At 34.0% G+C, this 27541-nt stretch overlaps 2 protein-coding genes and 1 long non-coding RNA gene across 7 annotated transcripts; all 3 read right to left on the bottom strand.

Moving 5' to 3' along the window:
- Positions 1-8594: 8594 nt before the first annotated feature.
- LOC149382098 (senescence regulator (Protein of unknown function, DUF584)) lies at positions 8595-9514 on the bottom strand. Its single transcript, XM_089602033.1, has one exon. It carries the CDS (start codon positions 9372-9374, stop codon positions 8856-8858), a length of 519 nt encoding a protein of 172 aa, XP_089458159.1. The 5' UTR covers positions 9375-9514; the 3' UTR covers positions 8595-8855.
- Positions 9515-22013: 12499 nt separating this feature from the next.
- LOC149382097 (uncharacterized) lies at positions 22014-24017 on the bottom strand. Of its 5 annotated transcripts, none has more exons than XR_016293854.1 (4): positions 23896-24017; positions 23258-23409; positions 22960-23176; positions 22014-22589 (listed from the first exon to the last, which is right to left on the bottom strand). It is a non-coding gene; the product is annotated as an uncharacterized LOC149382097 (long non-coding RNA). The 5 variants fall into 5 exon arrangements; XR_016293855.1 differs by having other exon boundaries at positions 23258-23397; XR_016293856.1 differs by having other exon boundaries at positions 22960-23196; positions 23281-23397.
- Positions 24018-25029: 1012 nt separating this feature from the next.
- Positions 25030-27540, bottom strand: LOC149382096 (auxin response factor 16-like). The gene is made up of 4 exons (XM_089601456.1): positions 26644-27540; positions 25430-25854; positions 25178-25276; positions 25030-25087 (listed from the first exon to the last, which is right to left on the bottom strand). The coding sequence occupies exons 1-4, from the start codon at positions 27538-27540 to the stop codon at positions 25030-25032; spliced, it is 1479 nt and encodes a 492-aa protein (XP_089457582.1).
- Between the last annotated feature and the right edge of the window lies 1 nt (position 27541).

The raw sequence follows: 27541 nt of genomic DNA, 5'->3' as shown, positions 1-27541 counted from the left end.
CAAGAAAAAGCATGAAAGAGTAAAAGAGGGTAACGTTTTACTGGAACTTGTTGACTATCTATTTTGTTTATGAACCATTTCTCACACATTTAAGCTTTTTTTAGTTTGGGCCATAAAAATTGACTCCTACAATAAAAGCCATTTGCCCACACACATTGTATTAAAAGTCCACTGCCAATTCCCTCGTAAAAGAAATCTAACTAATAGACAACGTATCAGATCACAAAGTAAAAAAGCAAATTGATTGGACTCTAAACAGTAATAAGTCCATTTATAATAATCAGACTAAGAAAATGAGGCCTTTTTTTTTCAAAACGGTGAGGCCCTATGCAACTGTCTATATTGCCTTTGGGCTGGCCGGCCCTGTCATTAGTTGAGTGTCTTTTTAATTTTTATCGTATACGATATATTAACACCTAAAAATCGCACATTTGATGTATATCACATAACGTAGAATTAAAAAATGTATCATCTGTTATATAAAAAAAATAAAAATTTTGATGTTATGTACTCATGTTAGATAATAGTAATAAATCAAATATAACTATCTTTTATACGTATATAAAAAAGACAAAATTATCAGAATTTTAAGACAGTAAATAATTTTATTTAAAAGAAAAAGAAAAAAGGACGGTAAATGTTTATTGTCTGCTACTCGTATCTCCATGTGTCCTTTTGACAGTACAGTTTTATCTTATCGTGCAAATGTCGACATAGTGGCGTCGTTACGTCGTATCCTTTTTTTTTTTTTTTTTTTTTTTTAAAAATTTTTTGGAAAACGTATCTTTTAGTAGTGGTGGTATAAAAAAAAACAGAAATAAAAAAAGATTCCTCTTTTACACCTAAAAGCACGTAGGGTTTCTCGCGTTTCTTTAAGCCACGTCACTACTCATATTTCGCTCAGTCTTTGTGTGTCAACAACCGTTCCTCTTACGTTTTCTCATATATTTGCTAAGGGATTTCAGATTTTCCTCGGCTATCAAGTTGAGATTTTCTCATCAACTTGGATATATTGATTATTTGTTCCAGTTTTGAGCTTCTCTTTTCATAATTTGAAAAAGCAAATGTGATTCTCAATTTCCATTTGACCTTTTTTTATTCTCATGGGATGGATTGTGGTCAATCTTTTCTCTTATTGGTCCTCGGAATAATGATCTACCGATGAATAGGCGGAGCAAGTATTCAAAAATAGCTTCCAAGTGTTTGATGAAATGACACACGAATCTAATTTCAAAGCTTGGGATGTTACCACTTAGTGAGTATTTCATCATATGCTTGCTTATATGATTTAAGTAGTTATAAGACTTTAGTGTTAATAAACGACACTAGAACTTGGTAATTATTGGTGATACTTACAGTTTTAGAGTTGAAAAACTTTATACTTGTATTATGCACTGAATGTATTGATTTCTTTTCTGGTTGTGTTTGTCAATGCTATTTCGTACGGGTCTACCTTGTTGCACGATAATTTTTGTGCAAGACAACGAGAATCGAAAGCCAGAGCCGCAAATTTGCCTTTGAATCCAAATCAGAAGACAACGACAAGGAAACGAGACTGTCATTTACATGAACTGAGAACCTTCATGTTCCTTTATGTAGTTTTTCATGTCATTTACATAACCATGACTATCGAAATATTGAAGGTTTTTTTTTCTCTTACATATCATATTGATGCTTATTTTGATTATTATGTGCTATTGCTCTTTTTCTTTGTTGTAGATTTGTAGATGGAAAGAGTGGGAATATGAGACAAAAAGGCATAAGTCCATGAATGGCTAAATGTCTCACTCGTGTGAGTGTCTGTTATATATATATATATATATATATATATATATATATATATATATATATATTTTAGATTCATGAAGTGTTTCAAGGTTTCTAGCACGCAAATCTCTTTCAAACTTTGAATGCGTATTCAAGAACAAGATGATAACAGAAGTTAAGGCTACATCTATTTGTTTGTAAATTTAAAATGTAAAGGCTTTACTGAATATCTTTTGACAAGGATCATTGGCTTCTAAAAAGGCTCGGGCACTTTTGTTTACTGTTTTTATAATTTGTGTCTTTTACTACGCTTAGCTTCTACTAAATTAGATTATATATATATATATATATATGTATATATATATATATATATATATATATATATATATTATATGTCAGAGATAACAATAGTATAGACTTTGATATAATTTATTTTTATAGTTTTTTGTGGTAAGAAACAATTTCAATTGTTTTTTTTTTATCTTTATTAATCAGTCTATCTGTCTTAGTAATTTGGTTATACATACATACATATATACAGCGACGGATCTACATGGGCCCAGGAGGGTCACATGACCCCCCTCAATTTTTTTTATTACATTTTTAGCCCATTTTTAAAAAAAATTTAAAAAAATTGCCCTAAAAATTTACAAATTAGCCCCACTTGAGATTTTTTTTTCAAATTGGCCCCCCCCTGATTTTTTTTTCAAATTTGCCCCCCTGATAAGTTTTTCTAAATCCGTCACTGCATATATATATATACATACATATATATATATATATAAATATATACAAACCACAACAATCTATTTTGATGGTTTTATATACTAAATAATAGCTTTCAAGAAGAAATATAAAAACCCATGCACATATGGTTTATATAGCTTACGCTTAAGACAGAGACCAACAATATATATATATATATATATATATATATATATATATATATATATATACCTTCATAAAACATATAAAAATACGTATAAACCGCGGCAATGCGCGCTCGTTAATTTACTGGTACAATTTCAAATATTGATATATTTATATAGAAATTTTAAAATATCTATTTATATTATTTTTGAACTTTAAAATATTATTTTACCTTAAGTAAATCAAGAATATCATTAACTAAAAGTAATAATATGAATATATTTGTTATCATATTTATGTTTTTATTGTAAAATCTTCTATCGAAAATAAAATTTAAAATCCAGTAAAAATATATTTTCCAAATATATTTATAATGAACATGTTCATATGTATGATTACGATGTTATCCTAAAACGTTTGTCTCTATATTCTTATTCTTTCTAAAGGGTCAATCACGCTCATTACATATGGTTAAGTTACTAGTTAAATATTTTTTTAACAAGTAAAAAGAAAAAAAAAATTACATGAAGCAGTCAAATGATTATCTTAATATATACTCTTAAAATTTTAATTCAATTATTTAATTAACAAAAAAATATTTCAATTCATGTGTACGTCTTCATGATATAGTATGAAACTCTTATTTTAATTTTGACTCTCTTCTTAATAATTATATAATTTAGCTAGAATTTTAGCATTCAAAATTTGAATGAGAATATTTCTAACTCCAATATTTATACATTAGGTTTAAAATTTATTTGATAAAAATAATTAAAATATTATATGAAAATAATATTATTAGAAATTAGTTTTTTTTTCTTTCATCGTAATTTTTCATTTGAGGAAAGATAAAGAGAATGCATTATTTTAATACTTTTGTTTCTTGAATAAATTTCAAATGTATTTTAAAGTTTAAACATAAGACAAAATGAGGTTGTTATATATTGGCTTTCATATCATAAACGCTGAACATGTTAATTAACATATAATATATATCTCTACAGAGTATTGTAGCTTCAGGAATCAGGTTGACAAAATTAAATTAGTTTCTGCCTACTCATTTGAAAATTGATGCTACATCATTGATGGATAATTACTTTATTATTTTCGCGAAATAAATTATTGATTTCGTTCATATTATTATTATAAAATTATTCTTACAACCTCCATAATTCATTACTTGATACCAATATAGCTAACTTTGATTTGAAATTTGATAACGGAAGGGTCTTTTATAAAAAGACCCTAACTTGTTCCCACATGTTCAAATGAGTGTATTTCCCGGTATTTCAATGCTGTATTATTTAATTAAAATATCCATACTTGTACTTGTTTAGTAATAAAGTACATAAGAGTGCATTATTGATTACAAGATCCAATGCTAATATTGTTCTTTTCATACCTTGACTAGTAAAAGAAAAATTGTAAAAAATCAATTAATCATTGATCAAATGCAAAATCAATTTTGATGGATCTGAAGAGGTAACTGTGTTTGGAAGTAGCCGTTGCTGATGGCTAGGGTTTTTTTTTTTTTTTTTTTAATGACTTTTATCTTGTTAGAGAGCCCGAAGTCATTATTGAAAGTTACGCGTATGATATTAATCATGTTTATTTTGCTAAATTTCTTAGTACTTGTAGATATGTTGATAATGGAATGCGTAGATTTCCCACCTCCTCCTTGTTGAATTAATATTGTCCGTGAGTTTAGGGTTTTTTTTTTTTTTTTTTTACTTGAGCGTTGCTATTTAGCAGCGGTAACAACGTAAATGCTTAGCCTCCCACGTTGATCTAAACAAATTTACAAACCATAAAACATTATCCATATCAGCGCCCGCTGCTACTGCTAATATTGAGGATATTAAGCATTACCGTTTTTATTTATATTAGTTATATACATGTTTTTCACGAAGTCATGCTGAAATCACATGTCTTATTATGTGAAATATCACCTCTCTCTTGTTATGTGAAAATATCACCTCTCTTATGTGATGTATGGAATCCAAAAGATATGAGGAAAAAAAACTCAAGATAAAAGAAGAGGGAAATTTTGAAACTATTTTGTATACTAACTCAATCAGCTCACTAATATTAAGAGAATAGTCCAAGTTCTCATAAATTAAGGGAATAGTCCAAGTAATCTAAACTACCTAAATTACCCCCATGTACTTCATCGCTCTCGTCTTCGTCTTCGCGCTCGCCATCGTCACCGAGTGGCTCTCCCACTCGCGCCTCCTCAACACGCGCTCCTTCGCCGCCGGCGCCGCCCTCGCCCAGACGCTCTTCCACACGCCGCGCGTCGGCCTCGCCTACCTCGTTATGCTCGTCGTCATGTCCTTTAACGGCGGCGTCTTCCTCGTCGCCGTCGCCAGTCACACCGTTGGGTTCGTGGTTTTCGGTAGCCGTATTTTCCGGAGCGGCGATACCGAGAAAGTCGCCTCTGATCTCCCGCCCATGGGCTATTGAATCCGTTACGGCTCTATCTACCCTCGATCGATCGGTTTGTTGTGTTGAGCTATTTTGTTGATTCAATGCTAATTCGCTAATCAGTTAATTAATTAACTACCTGAATTGAGTTAGGTAAATTAATTAACTGATTGGTTGAATTCAGAATTAGCTTAGGTTCTGATTTTTTTTGTGAGTAAAGTTAATTTACTAACTGACTGAATTAGGAATTAGGTTAATTAATTGAATGCCTTGAATAAGAATTGACTTAAGTTCTAATTTTTGTAAATTTTTTTGTGAATTTCTAATCCAAACATTCAGTTAATTAATTAACCTAACTCAATTCAGTCTGTTAATTAATTAACTGACTCGCGAAGGGTATAATTGTCTGCTAAGAAAAAATAGTTTATTTTTTTTAATTAAATGAAACTTGGGCTATTCCCCTGATAAGAAGTGTAAAATGGGCTAGTGACAATAAATTTCACAATTTATTTTGTATTTGGAAGTTATCTCTTTTTTTTTTTTTTTTTTTTAATCGAAGTTATCAAAAACGATAAAATGGACACAACTAACGCAAACCCATATATAAATTTGAAAGCATATCATTCTCAACTTCCCATTAAAAAAACATTATTTATATATTTTCTCTAGGGTGTCTCACTTGTTCTTCGCCGACGATAGTATCTTCTTTTCCGTGCTAATTTGGAGGAGTGCGAGGCAGTGGCGGGCTGTCTTGCAGTGTATGCGGCGGCCTCGGGACAAGTTGTTAACTTCGGCAAGTCCGAAATATGCTTTGGGTGTGATGTCCCCGAGGAGACCAAAAACTCTATTGCGGCGTGTCTCGAGGTGATTGCTACCCCGTGCCTCCAACATTACCTCGGGCTACCTTCTTTTACCGGAAGGAGGAAATGTGAAATATTTGCTTATGTTAGAGAGAGGGTATGGAAGAAGATCAACTCGTTGAGAGGCCTTTGGTTCTCACAAGCCGGCGGGGAAGTCCTTATCAAATCGGTTCTCCAAGCCATTCCATCCTACGTCGCGCGTTGTTTTCGCATACCTAAGACTCTTGTGGACGACATCCACAAAGCAGTGGCGAGATTCTGGTGGGGCAACTCCGGGGAAGGCAACAAGATTCTTTGGTGTAAGTGAGAGGAGTTAACGAGGAACAAAGAGGGCGGTGGGCTTGGCTTCCGAGATCTTGAAAAGTTCAATCAAGCTCTTGTTGCGAAAAACATATGGAGACTCCTACGGCGACCTGGCTGCCTCGTGGAACGCGTCCTCCGTGAAAGCTACTATTCGAATGGTGACCTTCTTGGGGCTACGTGTACTTCGACCGGGTCCTCCCTGTGGCGTAGCTTATGTTGGGGGAATAAGGTTATTGAGGCGGGATCGAGATGGCGGGTGGGAGATGGTGAGTCGATCTTTGTTGCCAAAGATAGGTGGATCCCTAATAACCCCCCTACTTTTTTCCATTATTGATACCCCGTTTGTCCCGGAGGAGATGAGAGTGGCGGAACTCATGAACTACGATGGAAGTTGGAATGAAGCCTTGGTCCGAGCTATGTTTGGTGAGTCCGATACGTCTGCGATTCTTGCTATCCCGACCAGCCCCCTTGGGAACCCCGATGTTCTCCGGTGGCATCACTCCAAGGACGGTGAATATACGGTGAGAAGCGGTTATTGGATTGCGATGTCTACGGTGGCCGTGGCTAGTCCTTCGGATCCCTCGAGCGCCGCCGCTTGGTGGAAATCTCTTTGGAAACTCGCTTTGCCTCCTAAAATTAAACTTTTGTGTGTGGAGGGTTTGCAAATGATGGATCCCGGTTAAGACCAAGCTTGCCCACCGGAAAATCATTGACGACAATCGCTGCCCGTTGTGCGCTAAGGGACCGGAAACGATAACTCATGCTTTGTGGGGATGCCGATGGGTCCGGAAGACTTGGAAGGCTGCGGGTTTTGGGCATCTCGTCAAGAACATCGGGGAGTTAGATGCGACTAGTATCTTCATCAATGCTATGAACACGGTCGAGGTACGTAATTTCGAATTTTTTATTGTCTTGGTTTGGGAGATTTGGAACCATAGAAACCAGGTGAGCGTCGGTAAGCCCAATTGGTTCCCGGTAGATCTTGTGGAATGGTCCGGAGACTTCCTTGACAGCTTCCGATCGGCCAATGTTTGCCCCGTGGCCAAGTCCGGCGTTACGACTCCTCCGGCATGGACCCTTCAGCCTTGGGTACCACCGCTATTAGCGTGGATGCGGCTGTAAATGCTACGCGTGGGCTCTTTGGAACCGGTTGTGTTCTCCGGGATCACCGAGGCTTTGTCATTTCCTCGGCTATCTCGTGTAAACATCTCCGCTTCTCCCCCGTTCTCGCAGAAGCCTCCGCCGTGCTCCACGTTATTGCTATGGTCGTGGAGCGTGGGTTGTCGAACGTGGTCGTCCAATCCGATTGCCTCGAGGTCGTTCGTGCTTTGGAGATTGGGAGCTGCCCCACGACGGAGTTGGGTACGATTTTGAGTGAAATAAAGATCCATAGTATGTCTTTTCTTGATTTTAGATCGCTTTTATTCACCGTTCTTGTAATGTTGTTGCCCATAACTTGGCTCGTTTTGCTATTCATGTGAACTCGGAGGTGCAATGGTTGGGGGTTGTCCCACCTTGTGCTATGTGAGTGGTTCTAAACGACCAAAGAGCTATGTTGTAACCAAGGTTTTCCTCCGCATTTAAGTGAGGGTTTTTAATAATATTCTTACCGTGGTACCGTCCACGTTTATTAAAAAAAAATAAAAAAATAAAAAGAGCAGGACTTTTATTTACCCCTCCCCAAAAATCAGTCTCAAAACGGACAAAAATTTATCTTTAGGGAAAAATAAAACTCAACAATTTCTTGAATAGTTTTCCAAAATGCACTTATCATAAAATCCAAAACTACATGGACAGATTTTATAAACCGGCATTTATTGTGACCCGGATATATAATGTGAACAAAATTATAAAGTAATTTTTCTAACAATTGTGAACAACTGAACTCAAAAAGTCTCAAACACAAGAATTATTTAATTTAATTTCCAGACTGTATTAAAAAAAATGAAAGTAACATGTATTAATTAAAAGTAGGAAGTGACAACTTGTATTATATCCATTTTTTTTTTCTTCAACGCGTCGTTTTCGTCGAGTAATAGCCTCTGTTTTTCTTTTTCCTTTCTTTTCTTTCATTCATACCAACCCCCACCATATTAATAAAATAAAAAGAAAAAATAACACCCAAAAGAAAACCCCACCAATCATTTACCAACAGCCCTATTTTCCCATTTAAATTACCAAACGACCCCACCATCACCACCTTCATATTTCAACCGTATAATTCCCGAACGCCGAAACTGACCATAAGTCTCAAGAAACGCCGAAAATATCCAAGTTCGGACAAATGAAATTAAATACATGAAAGACAATTCGATCGTACAAGGTAAAAAAAAAAAAAAAAAAAAAAAAGTATAGTGTGTACAATCGCCGTGAAAACCATTACGCCAAAACACAAAATTTCTAAATTACAAGCCACAAATCCTCCGAGTTAGAGAGCCGCTGGGTAACAATTTTTGAAAATGGTTTCATCTTTCTATTGCAGAAAATAAGAAAGAAAATAAATGACAGGGAAAAAAAATTGATGCTAAGGAGGATTAAAATTTCCTAAACAAAAAACATATATTCCGGTCTTGTAAAATTTAGCCGCTATATTATAATATATCGCTCAATTTGAAGAATTTTTCTTCTTTCTTAATCTTCGAACCCTGTTTTCTCCCAAATTGCATTTCGGACCCTACTGAGATCTCTTCCTTTCAAAGTCCTACCAATTCCTTCGTGCACTGAGAAGGAGGCGATCTTCGTCCTCGCCATCTGCCTGGCCAAAAACTCGTGAGGCGGAACCCTAGACCTCTCATCGTCGAAGTCGCCGGAGTCTTCGTCGTCATCGTAATCGAAGCTGTCTCTCCGGCGATTGTCTCTGTACTCGTCTCTGAGGATCTTCGACCAGTCCGGCACGTTCACCGGGAGAGACGCCGGAGTCGCACCGGTTCGGTCGCTGAGATCCGCCGATCGCTTCGCCGACGACTTCTTCGACACCAGCCGCGACGAAGCCGAGATCGTCTTCCGAAACTCCGGCGACACTGAGCGAGCCGATCCGCCGTATATGTCCGATTCGTCGAACTCGAACGCCTTGTCCGTGGTCACCGCTCCGTGGTCGCCGGTGAGAAATCGGTAGTTCGAACGCCCAAAGTAGCTCTTCCCAGTCGCCATTGTTGGACCTTCGAAAGGTAATAAGAGTTCTTTTTTCAGAGAGTATATCAAGTTCTTTTTTTTCTCTCTTATTTATTTTTTAATATATATTTTCTTTTACGGTTTTGGTTTGGTTTCTCTGTGAAATGAAAAGATTATCGATCCGCATTTTATAAAGGACCGGGGCGGGCAAAATGGATAAGGCTTTGCCAATCAGAGTTCATTTGGCTGCGAAATTACCCAAAAGGCCTCATTCTTTTTCAAAAATGACAACCGTGACTGACACGTCGGATTCCCAGTTTATCCATTTTCACTCTCTCCATTGCAAGACTCAAAATCTCGCGAGCGACTTTTGTGCGTCGCGTAGTAGAAGATATGGACGGAGTCTTATGATCCACAAAAAAGACACTTCCTTTCTGAAACGTGGCACTTGATTGGTTTCTTTTAGTTTTTTTAGTTATTTTTTTAAACGTTTTGAGAACAAACCAACTTCTCGATCGTTTTTCTACAACTGAAAAAAAAATAAATAAACATTTTATTATAAATCAATAACTCTCTCGAGTAAATTGTGACATCTCAAATTCTCAATAGCGGCAAAATTTATTGTTTTATTTATTTATTATTGAATATAGTAATCACAAAACGTTAACTTTAGCCATTTATGAAAGCCATAGAAGAAGTGCCGAGATCGCGGCCCAGATGATCACCACGTGTCCGTAAACGGCAAGCTAGGGGACAAGAAAGGGTATTTTTGGGAAATGGGAAAACCTGCAGTGAAGAAATAAGAAGGGGATATTAATACAGTGTGAAAGAGAACAGTGAAAGAGGTTAAAGGTAAAGAGAGAGGTGATTTTGTCGCTTTGCGGGGTGAGACGAACCTGACCCGATTCTAGGGAAGAGGACAAAAATGGGGGCTTGCGATGGTGGTCCTCTGTTTAGACGTTCGAGGATTATCGACACGTGTACATATGACACGTGGCTGGATGTGGAGAGGGCGGGGTGTGCTGGCACGTGAAGTGGGTCCCTCACTCGGATCTAGCGCGTCCCTTGCCAGCTGGTTCTGCCCCTCCTCTTGTCCTCTCAAATGCGACAACCGCCAATTTCTCCTTTCTTCTCGTCTCAATTTATCGTTTCAAGGAAATTTTTTTAATACCTTTCTCTACGTACTGTTTCATTAATTAGAAACGTTTTGTTTTCATTATCCAAAAAACAAAAACGTTTGTGTTCTTTTTCATTGAAAGGTGTTTCTTTGAACCAAAGGTTTGAAATTCCGGGGAAACCGGTCCGGAAACCGTTTTTTTCAAAGTCCCGGTACCGGAATGTACAAAACCGTTCACTTTCCGTTTTTTTCTTGGATTCCGGGGAAACCGTCCACTTACCGACAGTCTTTAGGCAATTTTTACGCATATCGACAGAAACTTACCGGTAAGTGGTCAAATACCGACAATTCTTAAAATCTGATGATATTTAGTGTTGTTCACGAAATTTATCGTTAGTTTTTTATGATTTAGTTCAAATTATTTATTTTATGTTGAATTTGAACTATGATATTTAGTGGATTGTGTTGAACTTTATCATTTTGGTTTGTACTATTGAACTTTGTCATTTGGGTTTGTACTATTGAACTTTGTGTTTGTAATTTGGTAATGTATTGAAATATTGTACACTATTTTTAATTTTATGAATTTTATCATACGTATTATGTATGTTTTTTGTATATTTTTTTTTTATTCATCTCGGTAAATACGATATTTGACGGTATTCCTCAACGGTAATGATAAGTTCAACAGTACCGGTTTCTTTTTTTTTTTTGCTTCCCCCGGTATTCCTTTACGGTACCAGCGGTTACCAGTAAATTTTAAACCTCGGAACGGTAACGGTAAAGGTATTTAAATCCTTGCTTTGAACAACTTTGCACCTATATTATATCTATTTGCTTATCTTTCATTTTTGCGCAAGCTAGTGAATTGAAAATCCAGTGATTTTTTTAAAAAACATCTTGATATATTTAAACAAACTATTCTAAAAATAACTAGTCAAACTATTTTAATAAAACATTAATTAAAGTCAGTCGAAACTAATCTTTATTTGTAAGAAAAATAACAATTTCAAACTCAAGGTATGTGAAATGTCTCTTCTTTCAATTTGAATTTTGTGGTGCAAGAGATCAAGTTTATCATGTCTTCGAGAGCAATTGGGCTATCAAAATCAAAGTTCCGTAATAAACTAAAATCAACGTCCGGTTAGTATTGATATAGTCATATTATTACAATGAAATAATATACAAATATGTTAACACGTATATTACAAAAATATTTTATTTTACCTCGGCTTGAGAGATTTTGTGATCCGTATTAATATTTGACTTCTGTGTATACATATACAACGTAGTGACGGAGTCTGTATAGGTCCAGCAGAGGCTTAAACCCCCCTTCAAAATTTTTTTTTTGCACTTTTTGTCTATTTTTTAAAAAAATTACATTTTTTCCCTTGAAAATTTATACTTTTGGCCTAATTTTTATAAATTTTTTACAATCAAGCCCACCGTGAAATTTGTTTTTCAAATTAGTCCTCCTAATGGGCTTTTTTGGCTCCGTCACTGGTTGTACGATATGGGTATTTCTATACATTACATGTTTTTCCTTTAATAACGGTAGAATTTCTCATCTACTCATTTCTCTTTCAGTGAATTGGGATATATTAGTCTTTTAGTGGCTTCCATTCGAATAAAATTATGTGGCTATTGTGGTGCAATTGTCAATTTAACAGCGACGGTTCTCAAGATATTTTATTATTTATTTTTTCTTTCGTTCCGCTAATGTATTCCACAATATTCTTGGTCCCTATACAATCCCATTAATTCAAAATATTCCCCACATCCCGCGTATTTTTCTCGTATTTTGTATGGCAATAAATAAATAAATAACGCGTGAAAAAGGATATACACATTTCCAAAAAATAGTAAGGGAATATTCGGGCTCCAGAAACTATTTGATCCGTCCACAGTTTACTTATAAAAACTGTCGACACCATACATAAGTAAAAAAAAGACAAGTAAACATGACTTTTTTTTAATAAATCATAATCAAGACTTCAAGACATCATTATAAAATATATTCACCAGTCACCACGTACGTATAATGTATATCATATATTTAGGTTATATAAATATTTAGCGTGTGATGAATGACAAAATGCATAGCGATCAGATAAACTAGATTGTTATCATGAAATTATAGATTATGATTTAACCCCGAGATATTTAAGAAATAAAAAAATGTAAATGGTTTAGAGTGTAGAGAATAAAGCAAACACTTCAACAGTATTTAATTAAGTGCCATGGTCTGCTTAGTTATATTCCTCAGATTTTACGATAAGCTTCTGATTATTTTATAGTCAAAACCAGATCAAAAGCGATAGCAAGAGGAACTTAACTAATAATATTACTTAATCAATTCCCATTAGCCAATGGAATCTCTGATTAAATATAAATATTATATATTGTTACTTGCAAAATTAAAAGATCAATAATATCACTAGATGCCACAGTTGTCTTGGAGAATGTGTACATTTGCTGATCAGATTAATTAAAGTCCAAAGTCCAAACTCTAAACATACAAAATTATTAATGCTTCCTTTTGGGGGATAAAGTATTTTTTTTTATAGTGGTGTCATATTTGCTTTAACATTTGCCAAAATTTGTTTGTGTTAAAGTAATTCATTTAAAGGTCAATAATGATGATCATTTAATGATTTATTTAACTAAGTGGATACAACTAAAGATAGTGTATGGTTAAGCAGGAACCAGATAGCTCTATTCCAACTGGTTCTTTAATTTGAAAAATGTGTAAAACTAGGCATCTCTTGCCTGCCACTTGAAGGAACTTTTCTTTATGTAAATAAATAATTAAAGCTACTCTTTTTTATTATTTTTTGGTGATAAATAAGTATTTTATTGGAGTACATATCTGTGTGCGAGCATTAAAATATTGATGTTGATTTCGAAATCTAGATTCACGAATAATATCAATTACATGCACTATCAATATTAGTGGATAAATATGACTAAAATATTATGGAAACAGATTACTTTGTTACATAAGTATTTAATTCTATGATACTTTATAATACACCCGATAAATTGAGCAGTTTATTGTTATCCTCAATTAATATTATAATCTAACTACTTAAATATGAAAAATAGTTTAACTCATCTCACATAATATTGGGTATACTTATTTTGAATTATTTTCTAAAAAAAAAATTGAATTATTTTCTTAATTATTATATAATTAGATTAAAAAAATTAACGTAAAGGTGTAATGTGGCAATGCGTATCTCTTCTTTTTTTCTTATTAAAATTCAACTTCCCACCATCTAATATTTAAGAAAATGCATTTAAAATGGGTATATTAATAGCTTTTGATATAACGACATTAATTAAGAGCTTAGTTAATTACATTTTAATTAATGATTCTATAATTTTTAGAGATGTTTATTATAATATATATAATTAATTAGGCGGCTTCACCAATGTTGTAGCATTCAACATTGATGTTGTAAATTATGGATAATCTGGGCCGTTAAATAAAATATAAATGGTCTGGATTATATTAGACGGATTACAAACAAATAAGGATGGTTGCATATATACTAGTATAATTAGTATGCAGTGTGAACGCTCGTACATTACGAAATTATCAAAATATACTTTTATGTATCCGATTTGTCTCCTCCGATAATCCATTTCAAATGGACTAAACCTGAATATGACAACTATTTTTGAATCACTCAACACCCTCCTTTCTAAAAAAAAACAAAAACAAAAAAAACAAAAAAAAAACAATGGAGTTTTTTAAATACCCCCATTGGCCGCTTACCCGCGATGAGTTCTCTCTCCGAGCATGATCATTAGGCCCTCCAATAATTAAAAAGCGATATCTGACTGACTAATGTCCCTTTTCTATGGCCGATGCAAAGCGTTGGACGAGTATATCCATGTCTTCTCCAATAATCCATATCAAAAGCCCTAAATAATAAAATATCTATCATTGGGACTTAGTAAAAAATAAAGCTTTGAGAATTTGAGTAAACCCCTCTCTTTTGTAGCGTCCGATGATAGCTCCAATATGACCCTCTGATAATCACGTCTCAAACGAAGGGCGAAGCACATCCGTTGGGGATCACGTCGATGTCAAGAGTAAATGAGATGTGGCTAATAATTGCAATCGAGCCACCAAGATGTCAATTCCACTGAACGTCGGCTTACATGCTCATTTCAATATGCCCGATATCATTTCTTTATCATACGACAAGTTTGTTGTCTGAGTGTGATATGTCCAACGTATCTTAAGCTATATTCACATCTCCGCCACACCAAATTGCATGTGCGGCCAATAATTACAAGTGAGCCACCCAAAAGGCGTTTTACTTGAAAATACAACAAGTATGCCTATCGGAATGACACGTGGATTTCGCTTGATGTCGTTTCCTAAAAAGACAACTGATTTCTTGCTCAACCGGAGCATGCTCAAAGTCTCTTGCACTATATTTAGAACTGCGCCCCCCACAATGAACATCTATTTTCAAGACGAATTTGTATGCCTGATCTCGTATCCTCAAAAGAAGACAAAGATGGCGGATTGTTGCACCATCTTTTCTGTTCTACAAACAACATTTCGAAATGAATTTTTTTTTAAATGAGTTATTAAAAATATTGAGAAAATGGTTTAAAAATGTCGAAATGCTTCCATCAATTTTCTGAGTGCACAAATTCCTACGTAAAAATTTGGGAGGTGGAATTTTACTCAATTTGCATAGGCGAATGACACTAGAAAATCGATATGTCTAATATTATTTAATCCAAAAATATTTTAATAAGTGAGCCCTTTGAAACGTGTAAGCATGGTATGTGTTATGCTAATTTTTCTTTGTTTCTCCTCGACATTGTATGAATAATCTATGTATCTAATTAACTATTATAATCACCGTTATTAAGAATGTATAAACTAAGTTTGTCTTATATTAATATTATCATCACCGTTGATGTATTAAAATTATGATTTATATATTTTAAATAATTGAATGTACGATTTGATTTGCTCCGGTCACAACAAACTATTGTGGATATCAAATTTGTCGAATATATTATATTATATATATATATATACATATATATTTGTAGTAAGAGAGAAAGATAAATGAGATAGATATATAAAGTAAGATTTCTTGAACCTGAAAATAACTAAATACGAAAATAATAAATGATAGACTTTATTGGGAAGTTATCAAGTAATGATTATTTTACTAACTAATGAATATGAAATGCTCATTTCTTATCGTTTCTCATTCATATTATTAAAGCTAGCGATTCGTACGATTCTCACGATTAATATTTATACCTTATTCCAGGAAAATAATTTGGACCAGGCTGATGCCTTTCGCAGAGATATGCTAATTAACAATGCTCTTTATATTAATGGTATCTTCTTGCGTCCATCCACAAAGTAGTAACAAGCAACTACACTTGATTATATATATATATATATATATATATATATATATATAAGTAGTATGCTCCGCGTTTGCTATGAAATAATTAATATATTTTAATCTGTAACAAAAAATAAATAAAAATATGTCTAGAAATATTTATATTTGAAAAAAATGTATTTAAAGTTTTTAGAATATATTTTTATATTTTTGATAAAAAAATCGATACGAATGAACACTACTTGTGTTTAAGATCAGATCTCTTATTTTTTTTTCTTTTAAAAATAAATCTAAAAACATCTAAAAAAAGATCAAAAGTTCATTGAAAACACTGTTTGTTTCGTGAGTATAAGTATTCTTCTACTTTATATATATAATATAATATATATTTGTAGCAACCTACTTAAAGTGGATATATACATCAACAACAAAAAACAGGTACATAAGTGGATACGTATTCTGCCTTCACTTGAGAATGGATAGTGGACGAAGGCATGATGATATAGGTATAATGCCACTAGTGTTCCATTTAAATAAAATTACAAATATTAATATTTACAATCAAAATATTTATAAAAACAATGAAACGTCAAAATAATTATAATTAAAATAAACCTTAACAATTGCATGACAAGTTTAAGAGCCGCGGACATCAAATACCCACGTATCATTCCACTTGTGTCATTGGCTATATAATTTGACATGCACTTCTCGATTACGTACGTTATTAAAACATTATGTAATATATTTAATCAAAGAAACTTCTTAGATAATGACATATGTATTTAACCATTACGATTTACGATAGACCTTAAAAGTCCAAAATAAATATAGGCTTGATCTAAAGTCGAATTAAACCAATCGATAAAATGAAATCAAGCGCTTATAGTTTAAGCGTGTGCCAAATTTTAATACTAAAATATTTATTATGCACACAAAATATGAAATGCAAAATCTGCTTATCGATAAATAAAATATATATATATATATAAATATATATATATATATATATATATATATATATATATTGTGTTGATGGGAGAACACAATCAACCACGATCAATGTACCTAAAAATATAACATAAAATCTACGTAAACATATATATAATCAAAAGCTCAACGCCTAAACTTTGTAAAATGATTACCAAAACAATAGAGGTGAAAACAAACGACGAAAATTGACATTGTTTGTCTTTCGATCCACCGCATTATAATGATTCACCCGAATGCGTGCCGATTTTTATCACCTCTCGATCTTTCGAAAACATAACCATGAGCATGTTGAGACTTCGCTCGCTTTTTGGTTGGTAAAAGACCAACGTCCTTATATGCTCGACTAGCACTACAAAAATCTCACGTTTGTCACGAAAACTCTCGCGTGATTGGATAATTATGTTGTGGCGCAATATACTAATTCTTCTACTGCAGTGGAAGACGCAACGTTGATCCGGTTGTGAGATAACGTAACAATACCTATGATTTTTTTTTTTTTAAATCTCAATAAAGAGATAAATGAAAGTTAAGAAGCCTAACGAGATCTACTATATCTAAAATGGCACAAAATTATTTAACTAACCAAGCCAAGTTTGTGATCATCTTTTAGTTGAACATGCCTTTCATTATCTTTTAATGACAACACATAATTGGTTTCGCAAGGAATTAAATGCACCAACTGCTATGTATACAGATCATCAAAAGCTAATGTCGATAATACAGCTTTCATGGTTTAGTGGGTATTGAACATTACACGTTATCAAGACTAAAATATGGCATAATTTCCGGATATTTGGATAATAAAAATCTTTAAAAAAAAAAATGACTACCGAAAATATTTGCTTTATATGGAATACAAGAATCCGCTCAATAATTGAGAGAGGGGATTTGTTTAAGTTTTGTGACTCGGAATTTTTTTAATTCTCACTTCACAATTGCCCATCTCCGTCACTTGTAAGCTAATAATACATCGTTGAAAGTGACTAATCCAAACAAATCAATTCAATCCAACGAAGAGAAGAAGAAGAAGAAGAAAATAAAATCGTCAATGTTTTGTAAAGCAACGGAAAAGGAGAGAGAGAGAGAGAATAAGGCAAAGTGGGTCTTTGTTAGGTTTCGTTTTCACGGCATAAAAGATAGGCCGGTTGTTTTAAGTGGTGGGCGTAATTGGACCTCTCATGGAATTGCCCATTTTTCTTTATAGAATGGACCATTATCTTCTCTTTTTTCTTTTTCTTTTTTTAGCTGGAATAGACATTTAACTTCATTTATCGAGTTTTAGGTAAATAATTAAAATCATAGCCTATAGGTCCCCTAAAACAATTACCCAAAATAGCCATTATTTGGTCCATGCATGTTTTAACATTAGTGGATAAGCATTATTTATTTAATTTTGAATGAATACTTCAAGTTTGAAATAGTTCTCAAGCACTTTATAAGACGATAAATACTTATTATGTAATACTCAAATGGTAACGTTAACTATCAAATACTATTGTACTTATAATTAACATAAGTTAGGTATAGATTTTTATATTAGTTCTATCTTATCCATTTCCTTTATATTGTATCTCTAATCATATGACATTTGAGTCCCCATTCTTTAATATTGTAATTATGTATAGCTGAAAAACACGAGATATCATCACTCAGCTATCTATCCTGTGACTTGTAGGTCTATTAACTATGCTTTGAAGGTGCGTGTGATGTGTGTGTAGGTGAAGAGATTGCAAAGTTCCATCTTACTTCAAAAAATTAATACATATAACAATATTTGTTTTTCTTCTAAAAAAAAGATTTCAAGCTTTATTGCAGCGAGCAAGCCAACAATTTTACATTTTTATTAAATATATTTGGAATATATTTCGGTTGCAATTTATTTTATTTGTTCAGCTAAAATTCAATCTAGCGTTTAATTTTATCAAAATCGGAGCATCATTAAAATGCATAGTTTATGCATTTTTCAAATATTAAATAATGCACTTTTAATTATTTATACTTTTGGATATCCCCATAATTTAATAATAATATTCCAACGTCAATCAGCTTCTCGAAGACCATTTTTTTTTTATTTTCCTTTCTTTCTTATGGTCATGGATAATGACGTACTCGACGAAAGTGATAACATTTTCGTGGGAGTTCGAGTGGAGTTGTAACTTACAACTTTGGAACACTTTTCTTTCTCAACTCAAGAGCCGATTTATGAACTCTCACAGCAATATTGTCTCATACTTTGTAATAATTTTGGCTTTTTAATGAGAGCAACATTTTGGAACTTGAAACGACTGAACTCCCATTCGCATACTTATCCATTAATCTTTCTGGACAACTGTCTTTGTGGTGTTACACAATTTGGAGAGCCTTGTTTGATTTTTGTAGCCCATTTCTTTAATAAACATTTATTATACTTCTTTCTTGGTAGTTGTTCTATTATACTAAGATGCATTTTTTTTATCGATCCGTAAATTTAAGCTCATCCACCCAAATTTTATGACATTGATATCATAAACATTATTTTAGACCTTATGACGTAATTTGATGTCTAGTGTACATACCTTATGAACTTAGTTTCATTTTTCTTTAATGCGGCAGATACAATACTTTTATGTTATTTAATTTATAATTTTTAAAAACACGTCGATGGATGGAGTACAAAAATAAAGAATTTAGAAGCACGCAATTACATTGTTTGATGGTGACGGAACTGGTTTATGCTTTATAATATACACTCGTAATAGGATATTATTTTTTGTACGTACGAACAAAAATTTCACACTTACTACAAACTAACATATGTCATCATCGTGTACACAACTTTAACATTACCAATTCCATTTTCATATAGTATAGAATGGCAATTCTTTTAAGTTATATCATTCTATGTAGAGTGCAATTATGAGAAATTTTTTTTATGTTGATAAAAACAACGATATAATAATAATAAAAAAAACGTAATATACTTAAGAGTAAATTTCATTGTATAATTAGGGGCACAAAACATAAATGTTAGAAAATCTTGAGATTTGTATTGTTGTTTGTTTATGTGCAAAATTTAATGAGAAAATTACATAACTAATTTAAAACGCATGTTATTGTTTATATCTAATTCATGTATTCAAAACATTTTGACAATAATCATTTTTCTTTTTTTTCGGCCACAAATATCCTTGTGTTTCAAATCTGGTCCATAGTTATTGAAATCTAGTAAACACTTTTGAAATCTTGTTAACAATTTTTTAAATCTGATTAACAGTTTGTGAAATTTGGTGAACAACTATTGAAATATGATTTACAGTTAATAAAATCAAGTTCAAAATATTAGTATATCAAAATTTGGTTAACAATTATTAAAATCTGGTGAATAGTTATTGAAATATGGTCAACAGTTATTGAAATCTGGTTAACAATTATCAAGGGCAAAATAGACATTTCAAACTCAAAACGGTTATTTATGAAAAATAAAAAGGTTCAACGACTACTATTGAAAAAAATTACAAAAAACGGTCATTGGAGTCTATTTCCACATATTCGGTTACATTATCAAAGCCCAAATAATAAAAGAAAATTTTCAAGAATAGTATTTATATTCGGTTACATTTTTAAGATACTAGCTGTTTTAAATCGTTTAATTTTTTTTCCCACAATATAAATAGCTATTTGAGATTATTTTTCTTATAAGTGAAATTGTAAACAATAAACAATGTTAAATCTTCAGAAAAAGAATTAAGAAGTTATAATCATATATAAAAAAGAATTAGTTACAAAGATTATATCCCTGAATTCTTACACTATTAATAAAATGCCTCATTAATTGTTAAATTTTACAAACGTTTACCATAAACTCTTTATCGTAAACTACTAAAAATGAGAACTTTCTCATTTACTTTTTATAACGAACCAACTCGACCATCTCTTTGATTTTTAGTCTGAGAAGGATGGAGCTGTGTTTAGACCTCAAAAAGTGGACAAAGAAAAAGCCTATTGCCCAGACTTTCTCCAGAAATTAAGAGATGTTTTGTTTGCTAACAAACATCTAGATATTATTTTGACAACATACTTCTTTTTTTTTTTTTTTTTGCATGTTGTCTAATACAATAAAATCTAGATATTTTTCCGGCATAGTAAGCAGATTGGTCAGAGGTCTTGCCGCATCCACTAGAACATCGAAGTGGTTATTCTAGATAAGCATTGTTTCAAATTGGCCTGCAATAAAAAAATCATATTTCAAACTCTTTCATTCGCATTTACTTGACTCATCCATGTGGGACAATTTACCCTTCCGAAAATTTTCTAGAGAAAAAGTTTGACTCACCATACAAATAGAAAGTGCGATAGGAAAAAATTATTTGTTTTTAAATAAGTAAGTGTTTGTAAACTGTTTTAATTTAGCTTTTGTTAGTAACACAAGTAGAATGTATTAAAAAAAATTGTTTTATCAAAAGCTAGGCTATGAATTTCAGTTTTTAAAAGTTATGTTGATTTGATCATAAGCGCTTTTATAATTTTTTTTTTTAAAAGTGGCACTATTTATCAAGATTACATAATTTATGAAAAATCTTAAGGGAACATGCACTTCTACAGTCTAAATGGTACGAACTTAGGACCTCTCCGCCGAATTATGTGTGAGATTACGACTAGATCAAGCTAGTTACCACTTTATAACTTTTATTAAAAAGTTGTTTCACTAAACAGTTCAAAACAATTAATTTTTTCAAAAAACCTAAAAAGCAAATTTAATAAGTAATGACAAACAATGTTATTGTACCATGAATAACTTATGACACAAAAATAAATTTTTAGCCACCCTAACCGGCCTGCAATTGGTGAGGCAGTCCCATATAACCCTTAGGTTATCCGAAAAATATTCACAAATAAATTAAAATATGTTTAAAATAAAATGGATTACAATAAATTCATAATATTACGAGTCTTACAAGTAACTACAAAGAATGTATGGAAATTACACACATTAAATTGAACACTAAGAAATGACAAAAAGAAAAAAAAAAAAAAAAAGGCTTTGATCATGTATATGCAGTAATAAAAGATACATACATGCAACAAAGTTGAGGCTATATTTATCATCTCATATTTCTTAATACCCTCCAGATCATCGGTTCGAGTATTTAATGATAACTCTTCTCCTTGATTCTGAAACTGGTTAGATAGAGTGAACGCTGAGTGGAAAACGCACTTCCAAATGATTCATTCTAAACTGGCTATGCAAAGATGAACTTCCTAGTCTCGGCTTTGACTTGAGTCAACTTTCGAGATCTTCCATGTTTTATTTATACATATGTAGAGTCTTCAAAACAAAAATAAAAACAAAAGAGTATGAAGCTTAAATCGCTGGTTCAAGGCATTCATTCGTTTGTTGACTCATCATTAAAGTTCTGGGCTTTCCTGCGCGATCAACACCATTAGTATGAAGCTTTTGTTTGCGACAGATCAACAAAAGAGCTATTAGCTTCCGATTCTCTCCAACATTAGAAAATCATAAATGAAACCTCATACAGAATAAATTCAGATCAAAGACACATGTGAGACATGAAAGATATCTTAAATTCTATTATTAATGAAAGCAATTGTATTAGCTCATAGAGCCTGCGTAACCACGAGGCTAGAACCTGGATTTATAGCATTGTCTTAGCCATGATATACTCTGCTTTTTTTAGCATCTGATACAATTACATGTTTTTTACATTCATCATAAGTCCATAATTTTCAACCTAATGTAGATACTCGGTTACCCTGCACAAACAAAACAAAACTAAAAGAGATTAGGCAACTGATTAGAATAAATATAAATTGTACAAAAAAGAAAAAAATTGAATAATTTGATCTCGTGACGAGGTGGATGTCCTAAGCTCAAACGAATTCTGTGTATATCTTGTTCGTCTCTCGTGGCCTTGAAACTTAAAATCTTCACTGTACACATGTTTGCTCTGTGATCAATTCAAGAATGACTATACGTTCTTCGTTGCATATCCGCACCAGTTTGGACATTATCGGGCGGTGAGAAGCGCTACTTTCTATCATAATTTCCGCTTTCTTTCATCTATACTTTGGACCCTAAATTCTCATCAAGATACAGAAAGTAAGCAAACCGAAAAAGGCTTACCCAATCTAAAAGACAAACGTAGTTCCAAGGTCACGGCACCGAAACTGTTAGACACAATGCGAATCCCGGTTCCATGTAATGTATCCTCTGCAACAACTTCGAGCATTCTGGTCCCGACAATTCAGGTGGTCATGTGAGTCTTTTCCGATCCAATGTCCGATGTTTTAGTATTCAAGTCCGGATCGAGTAGCACATTGGTAGCCTTGAGTATCGATTCCTTGTGAGGGAAAGCAAGACCTAAAAGATCTTAAAACCCGACTTAGCCTAGTTAAACCGAGATAAGAATATTATAACTCACCAAGCAAAGTACTCATAAACCACCATCTTTTGATCTGATTCGGTACAGAATCATTGAAGCTTCAGTTGCTGAAGACAAGAGAGATCAGATCATCAAGATTTCGTTTAAGGATTCTCGGTTTCCCTCTTTTGATTTTGACCCTGCAATCATTTCTGGTCATACAACAAAAATAAAAAACCCATTGTTCAATACACTTTGAGGAATCAAAACCCTAACGCATCAAGAGAAGAGGAAAAAATCAACCAAAAATATCTAATTCACAATGACTTCTTTTACGGGTCAATTGCCAATATACTCGCAAATTCAACTAAAAATTCAAGGTAAATAGATTTCAAGTTTCAATACCAGAACGTGTTTAAGACTTCAAAATCGTCTCTGACTCTAACTCTATCTAGCTAAGAGGTTTACAGACCGTGTTCTTGATGATGTTGTCAAAGCTTTTCTCACAAACATATTAGCAAGCACATAGCGGCACAACAGTAAAGAACTAGATATTCACACGCATCATATTCATCAGTGCCGTTGACCATAATCAGGGACTGTGTCTTTCCAAATTAGGACATTCATATGCTTTATTGAAGGCAATCAGTTACGAAAATTCAGCTATAAAAATTATAAGCCAGAAAATCTATCTCTACCTCGTAATGAAACTCCTTGACAACTTCCTCGAGCTTTTTGATAAACTCAGTATTACTTTCCTTGCTCTGAGAAATCTTAGTGTGACAATTTTTTATTTTTTTATTTATTATTATTTTTTTTTACGTAGACTCCGTTTACGATTGCAAACTTGTCCATACATACTATGGGCTACAACATTGCATATTATCCGGAAAAAAAAAAAAAAAACTGAAGACCTTCAAAATCAGAAGAAAGAGGGAGATGATTTCCTGAACTATTACAAGCTAGTGTCTACTATGCTTTCAAGATTAAACCCATATTGTGACGGTGACTTTAACACAAAATTTAACAGTTGTAGTGTTAGCTTTTGATGTGGAACTGTCTAAGCTACGTGGAGCCAGATGAAGATAAGGTCATAAGACAGTCAGTGAAAGTGTCCATTTTATTTTTATCTTAGTTATCTATCCAAGGAATTACTATTGTAATTGTACGTACCTATTATTTAACTTAATTCTGATAATGTCAGTTCAAATTTTTACTTTTAAAAATAGTATCATGTAATTCATTTAAAAAATCAGCATAATGAAGAGGAATAACATATACTTTTATAAACATATGTTAGTTCCTATTGGGACTTCCAAACATATGAAGTAGGAACACAGGATCTGTGGCATTCAACAACTATAAAATTAATAATTTTGGTTATATCAGCGCGACCAAATTAAGAAATTTAGAAATTATACTACAAAATGAGAGGTCCCTAATCATAACATACAGCAAAAAAAAAATGCCCTAAAGAAACATAAATTTAAATAGTCCACTCCAAGTATTATACCAAAAAAAAAATGCCTAAAGAAACATAAATTTAAATGGTCCACTCCAAGTATTATACCAAAAAAAAAAAGCCTAAAGAAACATAAATTTAAATGGCCCACTCCAAGTATTATACAAAAAAAAAAAAAAAAAAAAATGCCTAAAGAAACATAAATTTAAATGGTCCACTCCAAGTATTATACAAAAAAAAAAAAATGTGCGCCAATCCAAAAAAAAATCCAATATTAGACAAATAAATAAAGGAACTAAAGATGATGAAGTAAGTTTTTTTTTCTTCATCCAAAAATAGTACTGTAGACGTGGAAAAACTCCACTGCTTCTCATTCCTTGGGAAGCGCCAATCCAATCTCTAACGGATCACATCTCTTCATCTTCTTCCTGCGAAATAATGTCACCACAATCACTATGAGATATGATCAACAACAACACCAAAAGCGAGTCTATATAAGCACAACTAATCATAATCACCTTTCATTTATATTCTTCAAGATTGAGCTAATCGAACTTCTTAAACTCTTTGTCTTTCTCTTCTTCTCAATCTCCTCCTTCTTCTCAGGAATAACACAACTGCACAACATCACATCAAAGATCACACGAGACCAATTATTCATCGTTTAATTTTCACACAAAAAAAAAAGAAAAAAAAATTGAAACTGTTTTCATCAAAGCAGAATTAATAATATATAACATATACACATGATCACTTTTCACTCACACTACCTCAAGACTGGCACGTCTGACTTGGCATCCTCGTTTTCCGGCGCCGCCGCCGCCGGAGGAGGAGGAGGAGGAGGAGAATTATTGAGGTCGAATCCGAAGAGCATAAGTTCTTTGCGCACCACCTTTTGACCAATAATTTTGTCAACCACATTTTCTTCGTCGTCTACGTTATAGACAAACTCCTCCGTGGTGATGTTGCTGGCTCCGGTGGCCGGCCCGGATTCCTTCTCCTCCGACGGTCGGATTACCGGCGACTTTGAACGGTCATCTCTGATACTGTGATTCTTAATTAGGAGCTTCTGGTTGGGAGCTATGGGGTCGAACACCGGGATTGGAATCATGTTAGGTTGGAACGAGATTGACCAAGGGTTGACCAGGCTCTGTGATTGACTATTATTACCATTATTCTCTCTGTCCCATACAACCTGTGAATGGTTGACCATATACACATTATGTAATATTATATATGTATACAAACAAGCACTTGTAAAGCAACTTTTTTAGGGCATCAGTGTCTGTTCTTCAATCATATGCAATAATAATAAAAGGTTACATAAAACTAAATAAACGAACCACGAAACTGGAACTACTTTTAGAGGGTTTTTTGTTAGTTGATAATTATTGATACGTGGGCGTGAAAACCTTTTTTTTTTTTCTTCTTCTTCATACAGTTAAATCAGGCAAGTCTTGAGTTAGCTAACAGTATTGATGTTAGATTCAGATACTGGTACTACTTTTAGAGGGTATTTTTTAGTTGCTAATATTAATGATACGTGGGCGTGAAAACCTTTTTTCTTTTTCTTCTTCTTCTTCTTCATACAGTTAAATCAGGCAATTCTTGAGTTTTATCTAACAGTATTGATATTAATTCAGATACTGGTACGTACTACTTTTAGAGGGGTTTATTTTAAGCTGCTAAGTGCTAATTAATGATATGTGGGCGTGAAACCTTTTTTTTTTTTTTTTTTCCAGACAGTTGAATCAGGCAATTATTCTCGAGTATTATATTCAGTCAGAAAGGTCAAAACCACCTGATCTATGTTTTTCTTTGATTTAGTTAAAACAAGCAATTCTAAACATCAAGTTTGATGCAATAGTCTTAGATTCCGTCAAAAGTCAAAACCATCTAAACCACCTGATGAATTTATTATTATATTTTTTTTTTTATCGCCAAAACCATCTGTAAATCGATCGATAAAGAAAGTTGTACGTACCTTGATCATCCTCCAAGGAGAGGAGGGAAAGAAGAAGGGATCGAGAGGCTGAAAAGAGAAAATAGTTCCAAGAAAAGGCTTCTTGAGAGTGGGATCCGCAGAGTTCTCGAAATCCATCATCACTTTCGCTCCCACTCCGAACGCAGACCTCATCTGAAGAAGCCGATCAACTTTCTCAGCCCTAACCACGAACTCCGCCGCGCCGGGATCGTACACGACCTCGAACGGCCTCCCCTCCGCCGCCAGCCTCGCCGCCGCCTCCACGTCCTCCGCCGTCACGTTCCCTCCCCGGACCCGCCTTCCTCGCCGGACTCCGACGCCCATCCCGCCGTCGGCGAGCTTCAAGAAGAAGATGCAGTCGCCGGCGACGAGGCTCTTACTGTTCACGAACGTGCTCCAACCGGAGGTCAACAAATGCCGACGCGGGGTTCCTCGGAAGATGTGGCGGAACTTCCACTCGTTCCCGTGGACGTCTCTGGGGATGATCGTCTGCACCGGCGGGTCGGCGGTGAAGTCCAGCTCCGGGAAGACCTTGTCGGCGCAGGCTTTCGGGACCGAGAATCCGCCGCCGTTGTTGGCGTCGGACTGGGTGAGAACCTTCGAGCACGGCGGCGCGGGGGCTTCGTAGTCTTCTCCGGCTTCGTCGCTGAGGTCTCCGAAGCCGCAGGGGATCGGCGCGAGCCTCATCTTGGCGTAGACCGCGTCGGTTTTGGGGTCGGCGGAGAGTTCGACGCCGATGAGACGGCACCGAACGGCGTGAGGGGTGGTGGCTCCGGCGAACTCCGGCGGGGAATCGGCAGTCTCGGCGTGGCCTTGAGGGAAGTAATAGACGACGGAGTTCACCGGAGGGAGACGGACCAGAGGGCCGGCACAAGCGTGCCATAGGTCTGAATCCATG

The sequence above is a fragment of the Urtica dioica genome, chromosome 11 (assembly GCF_054948205.1).
Source record: "Urtica dioica subsp. dioica isolate 48M chromosome 11, U.dioica_male_clone48M_v1_H2, whole genome shotgun sequence".
Classification (NCBI taxonomy): domain Eukaryota; kingdom Viridiplantae; phylum Streptophyta; class Magnoliopsida; order Rosales; family Urticaceae; genus Urtica; species Urtica dioica.
Note: the sequence above shows the minus strand (reverse complement) of the source record. Positions and strands in the feature narration are given on the sequence as shown.

Coding starts and splice junctions, on each gene's coding strand:
- LOC149382096 (XM_089601456.1), bottom strand. CDS start 27,540: ATGGATTCAGACCTATGGCACGCTTGTGCCGGCCCTCTGGTCCGTCTC. Junction 25,855..26,643: donor CTCCTTGGAGGATGATCAAG/GTACGTACAACT, acceptor AACCATTCACAG/GTTGTATGGGACAGAGAGAA. Junction 25,277..25,429: donor TCAGACGTGCCAGTCTTGAG/GTAGTGTGAGTG, acceptor GATGTTGTGCAG/TTGTGTTATTCCTGAGAAGA.
- LOC149382098 (XM_089602033.1), bottom strand. CDS start 9,374: ATGGCGACTGGGAAGAGCTACTTTGGGCGTTCGAACTACCGATTTCTC.